Source organism: Pelobates fuscus, chromosome 4 (assembly GCF_036172605.1).
Source record: "Pelobates fuscus isolate aPelFus1 chromosome 4, aPelFus1.pri, whole genome shotgun sequence".
Classification (NCBI taxonomy): Eukaryota; Metazoa; Chordata; class Amphibia; order Anura; family Pelobatidae; genus Pelobates; species Pelobates fuscus.
Window position 1 is genome coordinate 63686818 of NC_086320.1, and position 19892 is coordinate 63706709.

General features: G+C 40.9%; 1 protein-coding gene across 1 annotated transcript in view; it reads right to left on the reverse strand.

Annotated features, from left to right (window-relative positions):
• The window catches only part of TMEM67 (transmembrane protein 67), a 47705-nt gene extending 27994 nt beyond the window's left edge, over positions 1–19711 (reverse strand). Inside the window, exons 1-16 of the mRNA XM_063450321.1 lie at positions 19459–19711; positions 16011–16096; positions 13572–13662; positions 12585–12684; positions 12039–12108; positions 11562–11636; positions 11410–11472; positions 10144–10298; positions 9560–9668; positions 9252–9344; positions 8443–8508; positions 6551–6707; positions 5495–5618; positions 3263–3368; positions 1876–1932; positions 1696–1794 (exon numbers count right to left, since the gene is read on the reverse strand). Of these exons, the coding sequence (XP_063306391.1) occupies positions 1696–1794; positions 1876–1932; positions 3263–3368; positions 5495–5618; positions 6551–6707; positions 8443–8508; positions 9252–9344; positions 9560–9668; positions 10144–10298; positions 11410–11472; positions 11562–11636; positions 12039–12108; positions 12585–12684; positions 13572–13662; positions 16011–16096; positions 19459–19711 (1704 nt within the window). The remainder of the gene's footprint in view (positions 1–1695; positions 1795–1875; positions 1933–3262; positions 3369–5494; positions 5619–6550; positions 6708–8442; positions 8509–9251; positions 9345–9559; positions 9669–10143; positions 10299–11409; positions 11473–11561; positions 11637–12038; positions 12109–12584; positions 12685–13571; positions 13663–16010; positions 16097–19458) is intronic.
• Between the last annotated feature and the right edge of the window lie 181 nt (positions 19712–19892).

The window sequence follows — 19892 nt, forward strand, 5'->3', positions numbered from 1 at the left end:
CCTCCGAGGGGTCACTCTCAGTTATAGTTACTCCTGATGCAGATGACCCTATTTTTGTTTAATCTTTTTTCTTTCTGTTTTTATATGCACTGTGCTTTCCATATGTATACTTAATCCTCCTCAGGTATAGACAGTATCGCTGATAGCCAGCATATATTGTTCTGAGAAGTTTGCCTCGCATGATTAGACCTTTGTATTACTCAGCACCCGAACGCACATACTAATGGATAGGTTACTGTATTGCGATAAATGTTTAATCTCTTAAAAAAGAAAAAAGGGGAAAAGGCAACTGCTCATGTATAGCTCAGGCAGTAGCACAGCGAGACTACTCACTGTACCGAGCGACACCTGGCCGGATGACCCTTTGTAGTTTTTTGTTGTTTTTAACTCTAATCACTTTTAAAGAAAATCGTCTAGACCTAGCATAATTACACATTGTGCATCCCAGCATAGCATCTCACCTCACTTTACTCATACACTCCACAGATATGCACTCAGAGGCCTGAACACAATAGCGACACAAAGTTTAATGTTAACTAAGCTTGCCTCCTACCATGTCCATACTCAACTACCTTTAAACACAAAATTTGTGCTAGATATTGCATGTACCTCTCTGTTAAACTGTCTACTATGCGTTGGAGGAATGCCGTTGGGGTACCTCACAACCGATTGTTAAAAGCTTATGCACAACAAAAATAAAGAATTTAAAAAAAAAAAACAGGTGTTTTAAGTCAAAGTTGTATGTATACCCGTATATATATATATATATATATATATATATATATATATATATATATATATACACAGTTTAATCACCTGTTTAAGGTCAGCAGGTTAGACTGAATCTAAACTGAAACTGCTGGTTAGAGATTACTGTTGGAAAGATTGATGGCGTCAGACAATTCACAAACACTGATTGCAGGCATTCAATAACTGCCAATATAATTAGTTTAAAATTGAAAACAATAAAAATACAAACTGGTGCAGGACAAGATGAGGTATAGACCTTAAATATTTCCTTGGGTGTATATCCAGGATCCGTTTTTTAGCAATGAACTGTTTCTGGTTGCTTGCTTTTATTTTGTTTGACACGGATAGTTTCTTGTTTATTCTAAGTTTTGGAATTGCTGACCTAGTTAGTTTAACAGTGTGGCACATGTCTAGTACCTGTCTTTCGGTTGGTTTCTGGTCATTGTTTGCCTCTTAGTTCTCAGAGGAATTCTGTAGTGTAACAATGCAATGTTTTGTGGACCCAAGACATACTGGAAAACGAGAGAAATCTCAACGTATGCATCCTGGTAAAATATTTTATAAATAGATAAATAAGTCCGGACACCCTCACAACTGGTATTATGTCTACAAAGAATAGACATAATACCAAAAGGCAGCGCTACCACTGTCAAGCTTTACCATGCCTCAACCATCACTAGTGACATCCGAGGCAAGAAAAGGCTTTGTTTCTGGAGGCTCCCACATCAGTTCCTGGTAGATGAAGCGTAGATGAAGCGTCAGAAGCTAGGATGTACCAGGACAAACTGGCAGCAGGATACAAAGCGATAAAATATGCAAAGACCCCAGATAGTGACAGAGCTACTTGAAAATGAACTTTATGTTAAATGACTTTCTAAATACTAATAGACTAAAGGTTTCTTGTATATAAAAGATGGAAGAGAAAGGAAAAAGATTTTCTTCTACCGTCAAATCTACAAATGGGCTTCCTATTCTCCTTTTCCAAGCTGCAGTTTTCAGAATTGACCAAAGAACTGCCAGCGCCCCCAGCACTCCAACTGCCACCTGGGAATATGAGGAGAGTGTTAGTAAGTATCATACTATCTTACAAACAGATCACAGACCTAATGATATACGGTAACTTACATTAGTCTGAACGAGAGAATCAGATTGTCTCATTTCATAATTTACTGAAAATGAAACCTGAAACGAAAAATTGAGACATCATCAAAAATGATATGATATTTCACAACAAAAAAGATTGTTTGCTTCATTTCTGTTTAGAATGATTGTTTATCATTCTTTGTCTAAGTGTAACATTTATAAATCTCTATATATAGATATATATATCTAAATGTATTTTGTACAGCTGTATAAAAGACAGCAAAGACAAATACTACAGCTAGCAGACATTTGGAATCAGTAACTGACACCATCCCTGAATTGATGATGTCAGTAGGTGCAAATAAAAGGCAGAGCATAATGAAACTGACACTGCAGGCAGGGTCTGCCTTGCTCCTCACAAAGCCTTCTCCTCGGTTAAGAAGAGGCCTCCCCTCTTCTATAAAAAGACACCTCTTATTAGAGAGGAGTGGAAAACGGGGACTTCTAATGAAAAATGGAAGAGATCTCTAATAGAGAGACAACTGAACAGGAAACTCAAATGAAAGGTGGGTAGAAGGGCAGATCTATAATTGAGAGTGGGATCTGCAATTAAGAGGGGGTGGGTTAGAGTGGAATCTCTAATGCAGAGGAGAAGAGAGGGGAATGGAGCTCCACGGCAGAAGTCATGGGTGGGGAAGTAAGGAGGATGGGTGGATCTGCATAATGCAGATAGGTGGAGGGGAATCTCTAATGTAGAGGTGAGTGGAGTGAGGATTTCTAATGTGAAAGGAGGGCAATGGGGAATCTCTAATGTTGAGGGGGCTGTAAGGCAAGGGAATCTCTAATTTACAAGAGAGGGAAGAGAGTAATGGGACTTTGAATGACGAAGAGGAAAGGGAAGGTGAGCTCTCTAATGGCAATGAGATGGTAATGAAGATGGGATCTCTAAAGGATGGAGGAGAGAAGGGAATGGGGATCTATATTGAGGATGGGAAGAGGGGTGCAAAGGGCAATCTCTAATTCAAATAAGATGGAAGGGGAGGGAATGTTACGGCAGAAGGGAGGGGATGGGAGGAAATGGGATCTCTAACGCAAATGGTGAAGGGGAAGTAGGGTGGAGATCTCTAGAGTAAAGAAGAGGATGAAAAAGCGGGATCTCCAACATACAGGAGAGGAGAGTAGAGGGGAGGGAAGGAGGGATATTTAATGTGGAGAAGAGGAGTGGGGAAGAGGGATCTCTGATGTAGAGGATATGGACAGGAAGGGGGATCTCTAACATAGAGGGTGGGGGGGGGACTCTAGTGTAAAGGGGGAGGGTTAGGAAGGGGATCTCTAATGTAGAGGGATGGGGTGGAAAAGGGGGTTCTTACTAGAGGCACTAGCCCAATGATAGTTTATGAATACACTGCTGTAAATAAAAAAAACCTACCTTTACAGTCTGGGTGTTTGGATTTTGAATTTGTACATCTGTGTACTCAACAGTCATCAGAGGTGGATAGATTAGTCCTTTGTAAGTGTTGGGCACAAGACAGATGCTGCATAGACATATTTACAATGAACAACACTGAGATTATATAAATATATATATACATACATGCATGTTAAATAGGCAGAAATTAAAGGCACCAAAACAACTTCAGTGCATCCAAGTCACTTTAGTTTTGCTAAAAATTAGAATATATTTGTAACTTTCTGTATCGTAACCCTGCCCACTTTGCCATGTCTTATCATTTCTAAAGACATCTTCCTTGTTGCAAGTACTCAGAATAAGTAATCAGCTCATCCAATAATAGATAATTGTGAGCTGAAATGTTCACATAACTCCACCCCCTATCACTCTTCTCTTTTTATCTAAACCCGATCTCCAAGGATTTCTTTGCAGATTATTTATTTATTATACAGATAACAGGAAGACTGTGATTAGCTTTGGGGCAAAGTCAAGTCAGCATCTCAGCTCACAATGATGTGTCAATGGCTGAGCTACACTAAGCACTATCCAATCAGGAAGACTTTTGTAAAAAAAAAAATGGATGCATGGCTGTAGGGCTATAGCTACTTTGAGGAAAGCAGCAAAACGTTTTATTTTTTCTAAAACTGAGATAAGAATAGGGAGAAATATAAAGCATGAATATGAGGATAAACTTAGCAAAATGCACTTACGGTACATTGTTTTGATGCCTAAAGTGTTTCTTTAAAGGAACACTGTATTTTGTTCGTACATTAATTTTAAATAAGTCCTTTGTCTCAAATGTATACTCGAGCATTAAGGCAACTGCTTTAAGACAAATGTCTAAAATAAACCAGCTACTTACCTTTATTCCAGTGTACTGAGGAACTCCCTAACTGTATTGTGTTATGCCCGCTCTGACGTCATGTGGTCACTAGACAATGGTCTAATCTGATGCTTCTCATTTAGAAGCTTTGTAGACCCAAGGCGCATACATGGCTCGCGCAGTCATCCACTAATGAAATTCCTCTCATGCAGAATTATTGAACACTAGAATTTTCTATGAGAAGCTGTGAATAACACTGTGCAGGCATGCGTGACATCACGTTATGAACTGGTATGAGAAGCGGGAAGTAACAATCCCAGATCTCCGATTCAGAGGGCACGGAGTCTGGCTTTAAGCCACAGTTTCATGCCTTTACAATAGAAATACATGGGGTTGGATGACAGTACAGCTACAGTGCTTGGCGTCAGAAACACTGGCAAAGGTGTCTGAGGGTGTGAAATCGATGTGGTGCCTACTTGGAGAGGTAGGAGCACCATGAAGTGATGAGTGAGTGATGTAGCGGCAGGGTATGGAACCTTACATGGCGCAAGTATGTCATGGGTGCCATCTAACTTTAAGGGATTAAACAGTAAGCAATGGTTTAATCCCAATCCCAAACTTCCGAAGACTGCACCTGTTCTCTCTGCCCAGCTACATGCTTCAGAGGTCCAAGGCTTCATCTATGAAGGAAGTAGCTTGGCAGAGCGATTGGGTGCCATCTTCATAAGTTTAGGGTTGGGATTAAACCATTCATTAACAGTTTAATCCATTAAGGTAAGATGGTGCCTGGGACATACATGCACCATAAAAACTTAATTGTGATTAAAGGACCACTATAGGCACCCAGACCACTTCAGCTTAATGAAGTGGTCTGGGTGCCAGGTCCAGCTAGGTTTAACCCTTTTTTCTGTAAACATCGCAGTTTCAGAGAAACGGATATGTTTGCAATAGGGTTAATCCAGCCTCTAGTGGCTGTCTCATTGACAGCCGCTAGAAGCGCTTCCGCGCTTCTCACTGTGATTTTCACAGTGAGAAGACGCCAGCATCCATAGGAAAACATTGAGAATGCTTTCCTATGGACAGGCTGAATGCGCGCACAGCTCTTGCCACGCATGCGCATTCAGCCGACGACGGAAGAAAAGGGAGGAGAGTCCCAGCGCTGGAAAAGAGGTAAGCAATTAACCCCTTCCTCCCCCCTCAGCGCTACGGTGGGGGCACCCTCAGGGCACTATAGTGCCAGGAAGACGAGTATGTTTTCCTGGCACTATAGTGGTCCTTTAAGTTGATATGGTGCCCAAAATGTCCCTTTAATAGCAGCCTCAGGGCATCTAATATTTAATAATGCTATTTTGTATAACTAATATTGATAATTTAAAAAGTTATATTACCTTATTGTGATTTTGCTAGCAATTCTAATGACTCTGGGAAGGTTAGTCAGAGTAGTTTCTCTCCCGCTTAGAGTATCAACCAGGAATATGCGACGAGTTAATAGCCAGTTATTAATATTGTTTCCTAAGTAATATTAATAGGAAATACAAAAATTAATATTTGGAGATGTTTTACAAATTCACAACATGTAATGGATTAGCTTTAGGAAATGAAGAGAAAAATTATTTTTTTAAATCACAGATATCAAAAAATAACTTTAAGGATTCATCAGCCAACAACCAGGAAAATAAACTCCAACCTTTGTTGGAAAAAAAGGCATATTTCAATGAGAAAACATTTCCAAGACATATCAACTTTGTTTTTTCCACCTTTATCATGACTTTATGAATGCCACATTTACTCACAGCTTTACTGGAGAGCTATGAATACTATTAGCCAAATTTAAAGGACTGGATTCAAACTATAACAACCGCATAGTAGAGTGCAATGGCACACTGGTTTACAACCACTGCTGCACCCAGTATAACACAAAATAATAAATAATAATGCAAAAGCTAAGATAAAAAACAAATGTATGGAAAAGAAGTGTAAGTGACGGATTGTTGTATTTATATAGTAACTAGTAAACTAAATGTAGTTATTACTGCAGGATATTCTATATAATATCATGCTGCTCTACCATAAGATTCTGAAGGCTTCTACTGCACAATGTGGGACAAGATACCTGTTCCCTGCATTCCTTACAAGCAACTGTTTATGGAAACAACAGAATGTTATGGACAAAGCTCCGTTCATTGCCACATTATGATAAAAATTGGACTACTTGAGGACTACTTGAAATTCCAGTGCAGTTTTGATGAGTTTTTCATTAAGATTTAGCCTGTAGGAAAAACTCTAATGTGACAGTGCCACTTTAAATCGGATTTTTTTTTAGTCCTTCAACAACTATACCATTTTTGATCATATACATATATATGTGTGATTTCAGCAATATCCATAAATATTTTTACGTAATGCTTTTAGTGTCTCAAATAAACTAGTTCCAGGAGGTTTACCTTGATTCACAAACAATTCATTATACCGGAGGTTTAGATTTAGAACTGGAACCGGCCAAATGTGCCTGTGTCCATCACTCCCTGGGTGAGAAAGGTACACATCATAAAATACGGGCTCCGGGTAATCCGCAAGAATCTTGGCCAAGGACAAATCACACTATGCAAAGTCATAAACAAATGTAATTAAAAAAAATAATAATCTTCAGAAAGCTATTAATTGTAAGGTGCAAAATTGCAGTGACTCTCTGAATTGAGCATAATTTCAAATGAACGAACCTGAATATTTCAAACCTTAATGAAAACCTAATATTTACTTATTTATTCCTAATTCATAATCATATCTTTAAAGTTTGCTAGTGGTTGCAGTGTGCCCTGGTGCGGTCCCACTGTAAAATGTCAGACTATGTTAGCACAATCTGACACTTACCTGGGTCCCGCCGGATGTGGCTACATACCCTACATCCAGTCTTCCCCTTCACTCAGCCAGTGAGCAAGATAATGCCTGGGCCTGGATTGCTTTATAGAGCAATCTGGATTCTCCTGCTAGAGAAGACTGGATGCAGGGGAGGAGGTCGCAGGCAGGCCATGCTAATACGGTTTGATACCTTGCCGTGAGATGGCATCAGGTTACTACTGGCACCATGACCACTACAGAAGGCTGTACAGCTATGGTGCTTGGGACGCTCCTTTAATGTAGACTTGTAACTGATGTGTGCATGACAGGGAATGTGTTAGTCAAGCTTTAGAATTAATATACAATGCACCAAATAAAGTATAGATTAAAAAAAATAATATTTATACATTTGCTAGCAATTTGGCTTGTACAGTTAGTAGCTGATGTATGATACTTTAAAGTGTTACCATGTCTTACATGCATGACACACGTACTTTAACTGACTTTAGAGGCATTTAAAGGGCTGTTGGCAAGGCTGTTCACATTTATTATTTAAAACCATTTTATGGGAAATATGAACAAAATGATCTTAGTATGGGTACTTGAAATGGTACTATTGTGTTGCTGCTTTTATTTTTTCAACCCCAGCTTCATGCTATCATAGGGGAAGCATACACATCGAGACATCAGTGTTGTCTATTCCATAAAACAAACCGTGATTTCTCTTCATACATTGCAAAGTTTATTTAGTATCACTGAAAACAATATATACAAAAAATATCACATGGAAAAAAAATCTGGAGCAGTCATCATCTTGTTTCACGAAAACAAAATAAAGTTTTTATATCATCATTCCAACTTTGCCTAATTGAAAAGTAGATTGTACAGAGAGTACCCTGTATGAGTTCCCAGGTCTGACAGTGACTGCAGAAATGTATAGAAACTGCTGAAACCCTAAACCAGTTGGATCACTGAGTGCCGTCTGCCTGATATGAATTCTGTCATTCTGTGCATGTGGTGTCCTGGACTAGCGTTTATGGGACAAGAATAGACCACACCAGTTTGGGATGCTCCTGATTGAAACATCTATTCCTGATGAGGGAGGTGTCTGTAAGTAGCTACAGTGAGAGAAAAAAGTATGTGATCACCTGCTGATTTTGAACGTCTGCCAGAATAACAAAACAAAAAAATCCAGAAAAACTCATGTCAAAAAAGTTGTAAATTGATTTGCATGTCATTGAGTGAAATAAGTATTTGATCTCCTATCAATCAGCAAGATTTCTGGCTCCCAGGTGTCTTTTATACAGGTAACGAGCTGAGATTAGGACCACTCTCTTAAAGGGAGTGCTTCTAATCTCAGCTTGTTACCTTTATAAAAGACACCTGTCCACAGCATGGATGAATTAAAAAAAAAAACACAAACAAAATGAAAAACTATTTCTCTTCATGTTTCTACAGCATATAGTGCATTTGTAAAATCACAAAACACAAGACTTACATTTTGCTCATATGTTGTGCCAAATGTGTATGCAGCATCCAACCGTGTCACAATGTCAGGACAAAGCTATTCAAAGGAAACACATGAATCAGGTGATTACTAATATATAATACAAATATGTGTAGGAAAGAACATACCAAATACAGTCTACATTAGACATTTTGCAAGCACTGTTTGTGAAACCCCTGTATTGCTTTAGTAAATATCAACTTACAGGGTGTTAAAGATCAAGTGACCCATGTACACCTTGCATGCACTATTCTTACAGGACTGTATTGCCCAGCCTGCGTATAATATTACTTTCTGCAGCACATATACACACACAGAATATACAAAATCTACAGATGCTACTTTAGTCAAAGATGCAGAAAAAAATCTGAATATCTTTTAGTAGGGTGTCAGTAGAAAGTGGCTGCACACTGACCGAAAAAGGCCTTGAACGCATGATAAACGACCATGTGACATGCATTATTCTATTAGGATTTCCTATTTGTGTATTTATACCACATTCTTATGTCATAAATGCCACCAGTACAGGAATTGTGTATATTAGTCAAGATCAGCTTGTTGCACTCTCACTGGTTTTGGGTAGAGTAACCCTTTCTGAAGTGATCAATCTCCCTTCCCCACCTCCCCACCAAAAAAAAGAAAAAGGAAATCTAATACTTACCTCCATTCCATCACTGTGTGCATCCTCCCTTAGCCCAATCCTTCTTGGCTCATTTGGAGAGTCCCTTACTTAGGGGAAGTAAGATGGAGCGAGGAAAGGAAAGGAAAGGATGGTGACGGTTCAGGAGCAGAACATTTACCTGTAGTAGACCTCCATCCAAAGTGTGCCATTTCAAGAAATTCCCTCGCACATCATATAGAGCTGCTACGAATGGAAGCTTTGAGCTGTGTTCCTGGAAGAGGTATGGGCCCAAGTTATTTGTCAGATATAGCTGATGATCCTAATCTTTTCTCCAAGTAGAACTGTTTACACCTACATTTGATTAGTAGTATTCTTGATTAAGGGAATTAAATTTCTACATTTTTGGCAATGCTCCAACCATAACCATTTTACTGCTAGGAAAATAATATTCCAGTTTAGCGAGTCTGCTGCCCTTATTGTACATACCTGTTCCCTTGATTTAAAAGAGAAGCTTGAAGGAAATGGAGAAGTTGTAAGAACTCGAGATGCTAAGCCTGGTTGATCATCATAATAAAGCCATGGTAGATTGGGTCTCCTAGAAGAGATTATATTAATCGTATTATTATACAGCAATGACACAATATACAAGTGTTCTGTACTAATAAACAGACTTAAAGGGAAACTATAGTGCCAGGAAAACAAACTCGCTTTCCTGGCACTATAGCTTCCTCCACCGCCAAGCCCCTCCTCCCCCGTTAAAAAACCCTTCTGTCACTCGCCTGGGTCCAGCGCCGATGTCCCTCAGTGCTGACATTAAACATTGTCTCTATTTCTCCTCATTTGCAATGTTTGCCCTGGCTGTCCGTGGACAGAACTGGAATGTGATGTAATTTGCTAAATCTTTCACATTCATTTAAAAGAAAAAGGATCATGAAAAAGTTTAACATAAGTTATAGGTAACTTTAAATAATTTATTAAATGATGTAATTCCCAGAGAAGTGATAGTTTCCTTTTATCTTGGCTATTACTAATGGCATTACTAAAATAACTTGCAATCATTTCCATTTTACCAGAAAGCAATGGAATGAAGAGATCCCAGTCTGGCTGTGTTTGTGAATATATAGCGGAAGATAAAGCATGCGTCTGAATCTGGGGACCCCAAGGAATGCATATTCATCACACACATGTTCCCCAAAGCCTGGCACGCTGTTTGATTGGAGTACAGCTACAAAAATAAGCACAGTGTATTAGTAAAATTATTTTACTTGTTGTTAAAACCAGCTCCAAAATTTAAAAGCCTGGTATGAAGCAACATATTGCACCTAAATTGTTTCAAACTGTCAATCACAATCCTCCATAGGATGAACAGTATCTGAGACAAAGATGTCATATACAACATTCATCTCTCAAAATGCACACAGGATATAAATGCACAAGAATCAGGAACCATCTCCAATATCATATACAGTACAAATTGCATGCAGCAAATTAAACAAAGGAACACATTCATTTGATATAACATCTGCTGTTTTGTAGAAAGCTTGTTGATTCTTTAGTTTTTACAACAAAGGTAAGTAACACAACGATTTTAAGCAGGGGTGATATAATTGACAACCATATTCAACAGCCCAACAGAATAAACGGATACTGTTGTTCGGAAACAAGCTCCGGATAACAAATGTATCTAGAGTAGGGATCAACCGATATTGATTTTTTAGAGCCGATATCGATAATCTGTGAACTTCCAGACCGATAGCCGATGACTTACATATATTCTGTACATTTACCATTTTGAAAAGAAGAAACAATTTCTACACAAATCTACATTTAACTGAACATGTTTATTATTTATCTATTTTTGTAAATCTTTTTTTAATTAAGTGGTAAATGCACAAAATATACAAGCCAGTCATGTTTTTTTGTTTTCAAGAATATTTAGTGTTCCTCTCCTTTCCCTGTCCCTTAGTGTTCCTCTCCCCTCCCTGTCCCTTAGTGTACCTCTCCCCTCCCTGTCCCTTAGTGTTCCTCTCCCCTCTCTCCTACCCTCCCCCTTAGTGGTCCTCTCCCCTTGCTGGGGTGCCTCATTGCTTTTCTTGTAGCATAGCCGAGCGGAGCACGGTACAGGAGCTTCAGTTTCTCTCTGTGAGCACTTCCTGTCAGTCTTGCCGGGTACAGGAAACTAAAGCTCCTTTACCACGGTTCACACTCTTCCTCTCGACCACGCTACACTGAGTGACTGGTAGGGGGAGTGCTCTGCTCTTCCTTCCTGCCGGTCACTCGATTCTACGATGAAAATTTAAAAAAATGATATGGGAAAAAAATACAAACAGCCTTACCAAACAAGCTGCCGCTGATGCCTGTAAATGAAGAGAAAGCCATTCGGATCTCAACATTACACCCTGGCAGAATAAAAGAAAAAAAATAATAGTTGGACACAGATAATATAAGAAACATTCAGGATATTTTTAAGCAAATAATGAAAACTCACCAAGTGTCCAAATCGAATAGTAGGGAGAACTCTAGAGAGAAAATTGTTTGCTCTGCTGAAACATATGCCTCCAGCCTAGAAAAAAAACAGTGAAGGCAATAAGAATCATGTAACCACTAGAGGCAGAACAATGTAAGATTCAACAAGTATGGAATATTAAGATAGTCCAGTATTCTATAGATTATTGGTTTCCCAAAAGGTAAATCACAAGATGCTGTGGTACTAGAACGACCATTGTTCTTTGCCAGTTAAAGGTTACATTACTAAATCATCCGGGGATCTACTTCTGTAGATCTAATGCTGTAGAGATCATTGTGTCGACTATTCAGTCGAGTCATAATAGTAATAAAAATGGCAAACAGAAACAGTTATTTTTTTATATTTGCAACTGAAAATAATTACCAGATGTCTATCTAAGTCTAGCAAACACGTAACATAGATATCAGCATTGTTTTTGCAGATGAAAACAGCTCTTACCAAAATATTTGGTTGTTGACAGCTGCAGGAGTTACTCCTGTTGATAAAGGTGTCATGGCATCTTTCACACCTAAAGAAGCAGACAAAATATTAGCAATGCTAGCACAGAGTAACTGAGGTAATCAGAGGTAGCCTAAAGCTAACACATGCTGTATGTGAAAACTGAATTTGATTCTGCAGCAAACAAGTGCTATTTCCTTAGATTTAATGATTATTATTATATAGCTTGGCATTGTAATTTACACTATATGCATTCACAGGTACTTGTTAATTAAATTCCCGCAGGTAACAAGCCATTTTAACTTTGTGTTCTAATATAGCAATATAATGATTTATTTGTGCACTGACAAGCTAACTGTGCATTAGACCACTGGATAAAACTACTTTGCACCTGATAGGAGTATAATAAACAGTTCTCAGTATATAATACGTATATGATCCTACTCTTGGCATTATTGGGTAAAAAGGGATAGAAAAAGCTAGAGCACTAACAAACTCCCTTTCTTTAGAAAATGTGAATTAAATGCATAGGTGTTCTGCATTTACCTGTGTCCAAATGCATTGGAGGATGTGAAAGATGGCTCGTTCTCGTCACAATCAACACACACAGCCTTATTTAGCAAGGTACCATTAAAATCTCTTTCAACTGAAAATAAATATTAAGATCTGAGGTTTAAATGTAATATCCTTATTTATCAATAAAATTCAAATTGGTTTACATTTCTCCACTTGCAGAATTTAAACATTTTACAGCTCTCATTTTACGAAACACAGAAAAAAAGATGGCTGACGACTTTGACTTGTGATTGTGAGACTCGATCAGGCACAGCAGTCAGCATATTAACCAAATGACCTCACCTATTACACATGTATTTATTTTAGATACAAGTGTGAAGCATTTTCAGCTATTGATATGTTGCAACATAATTACAAGCAAAAGATTACAAAAAGGCCATAAAAAATGGAAACCGACAGGGTTATCTACTAAAGTGAAAATTTTGGGGAATTTGGATATTTTGTTATACGAGTTAAATATTTTAGGCGAAAACAGCAGAATTGGAAAAAAATCCATTTGATTTCCTGAAAATTCACATTTAGTAAATAACTCTACAAATCTCTAAAATGCAAATATGCTTAACCCCTTAAGGACCAAACTTCTGCAATAAATGTGTCCTTAAGGGGTTAGGACCACCAAACTTCTGCAATAAATGTGTCCTTAAGGGGTTAGGACCACTATAGGCACCCAGACCAAGTCAGCTCAATGAAGTGGTCTGGGTGCCAGGTCCTTCTAGTTTTAACCCTGCAGCCCAGCAGGAGGGGGCCCTTAGGGTGGGGGGGGGAACCTAATGACCCTATAGTGCCAGGAAAATGAGTTTGTTTTCCTGGCACTATAGTGCTCCTTTAAAAACAATCAGATGTGCATGTTTTGCCTATAAATATGCATACTCTAAGGCTATAACTATACAAGAGTAGTTAAATGACATCCTCCACTTTACTGCAGTAATGTATCATGTCAGTAAATATATTACTTACTTAAAATGTATCCTGGTGAGCACTGGCAGTTTCCACTGAGGGTTAGTCCACTGGGACAGTGAATACAATCCCAGCCATCTGACGTAACACCCTAAAATATCAACAGGTAAGAAAAGACAAAGAGGTTTGCTATTCATGAAACTACCAATTATAGCAAACTGAAATCTGAATTTAGGCTAAAGTAGTAGTCAATCTGTTTCTTAAGCCAAATTGGAGAATGTCAGCAATATTTGCAGTTTGGATTTCAATTCACTATAATTTGGTGTAGAGATTTATGAATGAACGTCAGCAATGTCATAGGTTACGCACTTGTGGTCACCTCAAACAATATCCACCTGGACTGCAGCTGTTAAAAATCCAAGTCATTTTAGGAAAGTCTTTGCTGCCACAGCAAAGATACAGTAAAGAAAACAGCATGGCCTGGTACAAGGTTGAAACGATCGTCTGGGGTTGCTGTATCTCTCATGCAGAGGGAACTTGCTGGTATTTCGGATCTGGACTGCTTGTATGGGTGGGACCAGTCTGATATGCTTTAGATATGTTCTCTCTGTAATGGCTCAAGATGAGCTAAAACCAGCTTGAGATCTGAGCCACCGAAGGGCAGGCTAATTTAGCTGTTGTCCGTTCTCACCTCTCTTGCTACTTGTTTATCTCTCCTTACGTTTAAAGGACAATCCAGATGTGGACCCCTTGCTCACGGTGCCTAGAGGGATATTGGCTATACCTCACTGATGATACAAGGTTGAAACAATTGTCTGGGGTTGCTGTATCTATCATGCAGAGGGAACTTGCTGGCATTTCGGATCTGAACTAACAGTATGGTTGGAACCAGTCTGATATGCTTCAGATATCTCCCTATAATGGCACAAGATGAGCTAAAACCAGCTTGAGATCTAAGCGGGGACGCACCAAAATGCAGGCTAATTGAGCTGTTGTCCGTTCTCACCTCTCTTGCTTCTTATTTTTCTCTCCTTGAGTTTAAAGGGCAGTCCAGACGTGGACCCTAGATGGATATTGGTTATACCTCACTGATGATACCTTATAAGATTGAAACGATCGTCTGGGGTTGCTGTATGTCTCGTGCAGAGGGAACTTGCTGGCATTTCGGATCTGGGGCATTTCGGATCTGGACTGCCCGTACGGGTGGGACCAGTCTGATATGCTTCAGATATGTTCTTTCTGTAATGGCACAAGATGAGCTAAGACCAGCTTGAGATCTGAGCGGAGATCCACCGAAGGGCAGGCTAATTGAGTTGTTTTCCGTTCTCACCTCTCTTGCTACTTGTTTTTCTCTCCATAAGTTTAAAGGGCAATCCAGACATGGTACCCCTTGCTCACGGTGCCTAGATGGATATTGGCTTTACCTCACTGATGATGCCTTACAAGGTTGAAACGATCGTCTGGGGTTGCTGTATCTCTCGTGCAGAGGTAATTTGCTGGCATTTTGGATCTAGATTGCCCGTACGGGTGGGACCAGTCTAATATTATCAATTACCAGAAGCCGACTTCAGTGCTGTACTCTCGCGCATGTGTACGAGTATAACACTGATGTTTATGGAGGATCCTGGGAGACCTTCATAGAAAGAATCTCAGCCATAGAGACGGAATCAGCCGCAGCAAAACTGGCACAGCATGTGAGTAAAAACACCTTTCTCATGCGATTGGAGGGGGCAGGTACCTACATAGATACACACTGACAGACAGACGCACACACACTGACAGGCTCACAGCTCAGACACACTGAAAGGCTCACACTCTCTGACAGAGGCAGACACACACACTGACAAGCATACACTCGCTGACTGATGTAGACACACTCTCTGACAGAGACACATACACACCACTTACTGACATTCACACATACACACATTTTCTCACACACTCACAGACTGACATTTTTGTTTTAATTTAAATTCACCTAGCTGTCCTACCTTTGGGAGAGCTGAGTGGATCTTCACTGGGGTCCAGTGGGGATGCTCTCTAATCTTACAGCTGTTTCTCTTTGCTCCTCTCCGCGCTCTCAGTAGTAATGCTGGGGCTGGAGTGACGTCATATTCTGGCTCCGGTTTTCCTAAACAGCGCGTGAAGGAGCTGATAGGAGCCGCAGGAAGATTACTGCATCCTCGCGTGCTGGCTCCAATGCTCTCTCTGACGGCCTCCTCTATGCTCCGGTGGCTTGATTAGTCCCTGCAGCGGCCGCCTTCAAAGCTCCCTCGGAGGCCACCTTAGGGCTGACAAATCCCAGGCGCCAGGGTGAAATCTCTAGTCGACATGGCGCCTGGGATTTGTCGATCGCTGCTTTATGAAATGCTCATTTTTAACAGGGGTGGGGTAGTGGTGGCAACAGGGTAACAGATTTTTTGGCTTAAAATTTTAAATTCACTTTAAATTCCCAGCAATTCACAACTTATTTGGTAGCCCTGAAAGTAAAATGCTTACCATATTCTCAGGGCACTTTTGACAGGTCCCCACAGGGCCATGACTAGACATTAACTTGTATCCAGGAAGACACACACATGAAGTACCTGATAAAAACATAAAGTTTTAGCTGATGTCAATATAATGAAATGTAATACTGTTGAAAATTATCCTAAAGGAACAGTCTAAACACCTAAAGCTCTTCAGTCCTCCTTTTCAATTTGCAAAAAGTGTAGAAGTGCAGGTTTTAATAGAAATTGGTACTTTTTTTAAATTGATCTTATTACACTTCCTTGGCTGTCAATCAGACAACTGGTCTTGTAAATCCCTGATAGTTTATCTCATCAGATCTAACTCAAGAGGCAGGCATTCCCCAGAGCACATTGCAAAGACTTCTCATTGAGCTGCATAGGGCCCATGATAGGAAAGGCACATAAAGTCTAGGCTGGGTTAGAATGGGAGGACAAGAGAAATGCAGCTTTTGCAAGCTGTTTTAGATATGCCCCAAATTATTATTATTATTATATTATTATTTATATAGCGCCAGCAAAATTCTGTAGCGCTGTACAATGGGATGGAAATAAAATGCATTATTAAATGCATACATGGCTTCTCTCGGAGTATATCTACGAAATAGTGATTTTTATTTAAATTTGAGCAATGGAGTGAGCCTTTAACTTTAGTACTGCCTATTACACTATTATACACTAGCCATGTTTTACATATAGCGGTTTCTGTATACTATGCATTTCACTCATATATAATGAGTGTATAGAGCTACTCTATTCAATAACTTCAAATAAATTCCATGTTTTCTATTGAAATGTTTCAGATCTGAATGTATAACACTCCCACACGCTGAATGCTTAATGTTATGGCTGGCAGGCATATGTACAATACTGCCATGATTTGCATGAATCTATATATCACTCCCAAACTCTAAGTGCCTATAAGTCATGGTTGGCATGTATATATAACACCCTCATAATCTTGGTGTCTATAGTCATGGTTGGCAGAGATCTATATAATACTTTCATAATATTGGTGTCTATACAAATGGTTTGCATACATCTATACATCACTTCAAGACTCTGAATGAATATATCCATGGTTGGCAGAGATCTATATAGCATGCCCAAACTCTGGGTGCCTATATAAAATGACCATTCTCTGAGTGTCTATATTCACATACCCTCTGAGTGTCCCTATTTTAGGCACAAATCCCTCTGTCCATCTTTTATATCCTAATGTCCCTCTTTTCTAGGAGATCCATATTGTTTGTGTATCTGAGTGTAAAACAGAGCTCCACAGCAATAATACGCCCAGCAATGTGTCTTTAGACCACAATAACTATGTTTAGAAATCAGTCTATGTAAATAAGATACATTGCATTTGATCTAAATTTTAGCCGAATACATTATTATTAGTAAATCACCTAAAATGTCTATAAAAAAGAGTTGCCCCTGACCACACCGCTACTCACACAAGTAAAAATAAAGTGTCCTTCTTTGCCCATTTGAAATGTTAGGAGGTATGTAGTCATGGTTTGCATAGATCTATACTACACTCCCATAACTTCAGTGCCTAGATCCATGGCTTGCATAGACTTGTATAACACTCCCATAATGAGTGAAAATAGTGCCAATGGGTTCTTTAGATATAGTTAAATTTGAATGGATTGCCATACTTTTTATTGAACTATTTTAGTACTTAGAATAACTGCAGTAATGGTATATAAAAAACCTCCCACCTACAGTGTGCCTTTAGCCATGGTTGGCACAGATCACCATTTCATGAGTGCATGCATCTTTGTTTTGCACAGATCTAAACACTCCAGTAGTCATTAAGTCATTCATGTAATGCCCCATTTGGCATTAATATAGCCACCACTTCAAAGCAGAATACATGGTTACTATACCATCCTTGATGCCTGGTACATGATAGTAGGTGGATATTATACCCTCCCTGGTGACTGGTACAGGATGGTAGGTGGACATTATGCCCTCCCCTGTGACTGGAACAGGATGGTGGGTGGATATTATATCCTCCCCGGTGCCTGGTACAGGATGGTAGGTGGATATTAAACCCTCCCTGGTGCCTGGTACAGGATGGTAGGTGGCCTCCCCGGTGACTGGAACAGGATGGTAGGTGGATATTATACCCTCCCCGGTGACTGGTGCAGGATGGTAAGTGGATATTATACCCTCCCTGGTGACTGGTACAGGATGGTGGGTGGATATTATACCCTCCCTGGTGACTGGTACAGGATGGTAGGTGGATATTATACCATCCCTGGTGACTGGTGCAGGATGGTAGGTGGATATTATACCCTCCCTGGTGACTGGTGCAGGATGGTAGGTGGATATTATACCCTCCCTGGTGACTGGTACAGGATGGTGGGTGGATATTATACCCTCCCTGGTGACTGGTACAGGATGGTAGGTGGATATTATACCCTCCCTGGTGACTGGTGCAGGATGGTAGGTGGATATTATACCCTCCCTGGTGACTGGTGCAGGATGGTAGGTGGATATTATACCCTCCCTGGTGACTGGTACAGGATGGTGGGTGGATATTATACCCTCCCTGGTGACTGGTACAGGATGGTAAGTGGATATTATACCCTCCCTGGTGACTGGTACAGGATGGTGGGTGGATATTATACCCTCCCTGGTGACTGGTACAGGATGGTGGGTGGATATTATACCCTCCCTGGTGACTGGTACAGGATGGTGGGTGGATATTATACCCTCCCCGGTGACTGGTACAGGATGGGTGGATATTATACCCTCCCTGGTGACTGGTACAGGATGGTAGGTGGATATTATACCCTCCCTGGTGACTGGTGCAGGATGGTAGGTGGATATTATACCCTCCCTGGTGACTGGTGCAGGATGGTAGGTGGATATTATACCCTCCCTGGTGACTGGTACAGGATGGTAGGTGGATATTATACCCTCCCTGGTGACTGGTACAGGATGGTAGGTGGATATTATACCCTCCCTGGTGACTGGTGCAGGATGGTAGGTGGATATTATACCCTCCCTGGTGACTGGTGCAGGATGGTAGGTGGATATTATACCCTCCCTGGTGACTGGTGCAGGATGGTAGGTGGATAGTATACCCTCCCTGGTGACTGGTACAGGATGGTAAGTGGATATTATACCCTCCCTGGTGACTGGTGCAGGATGGTAGGTGGATATTATACCCTCCCTGGTAACTGGTACAGGATGGTGGGGGGATATTATACCCTCCCTGGTGACTGGTACAGGATGGTGGGGGGATATTATACCCTCCCTGGTGACTGGTACAGGATGGTGGGTGGGTATTATACCCTCCCCGGTGACTGGTACAGGATGGTGGGTGGATATTATACCCTCCCTGGTGACTGGTACAGGATGGTAGGTGGATAGCCGGTATATGGCGGTAGGTACATGGCGGTAGGTACACGGCGGTGGATGTTATTTACCCCCCGGGCCGGGCTGCATGGTGTCCGGGCACTGCTCGCAGGACAGGCTGGCTCGGTCATAGTATTGCCGGAGGCCGCAGTCCCCGGGCCGCTGGAAGGGGATGGAGAAGCTGTGTCCGGGGCACGTGATGCACAGCAAGAATGACACGAGGGAGATCCCGTGCCCCAGCTCCCGCACCGGGGACACCGCGAACAACACAGGCTTCCCCGTCTCCATGGCACGGACTCCCACAATGCACCTGGTGCCCACCATGGGGGGGGGGGGGGGGGGCTGTATGGCGAGGAGGAAGAGGGGACCAGGCTGGCCAGGGACACAGTGGAAAGGAGGAAGAGGGGACCAGGCTGGCCAGGGACACGGGGAAAGGAGGAAGAGGGGACCAGGCTGGCCAGGGACACAGGGGGAAAGGAGGAAGAGGGGACCAGGCTGGCCAGGG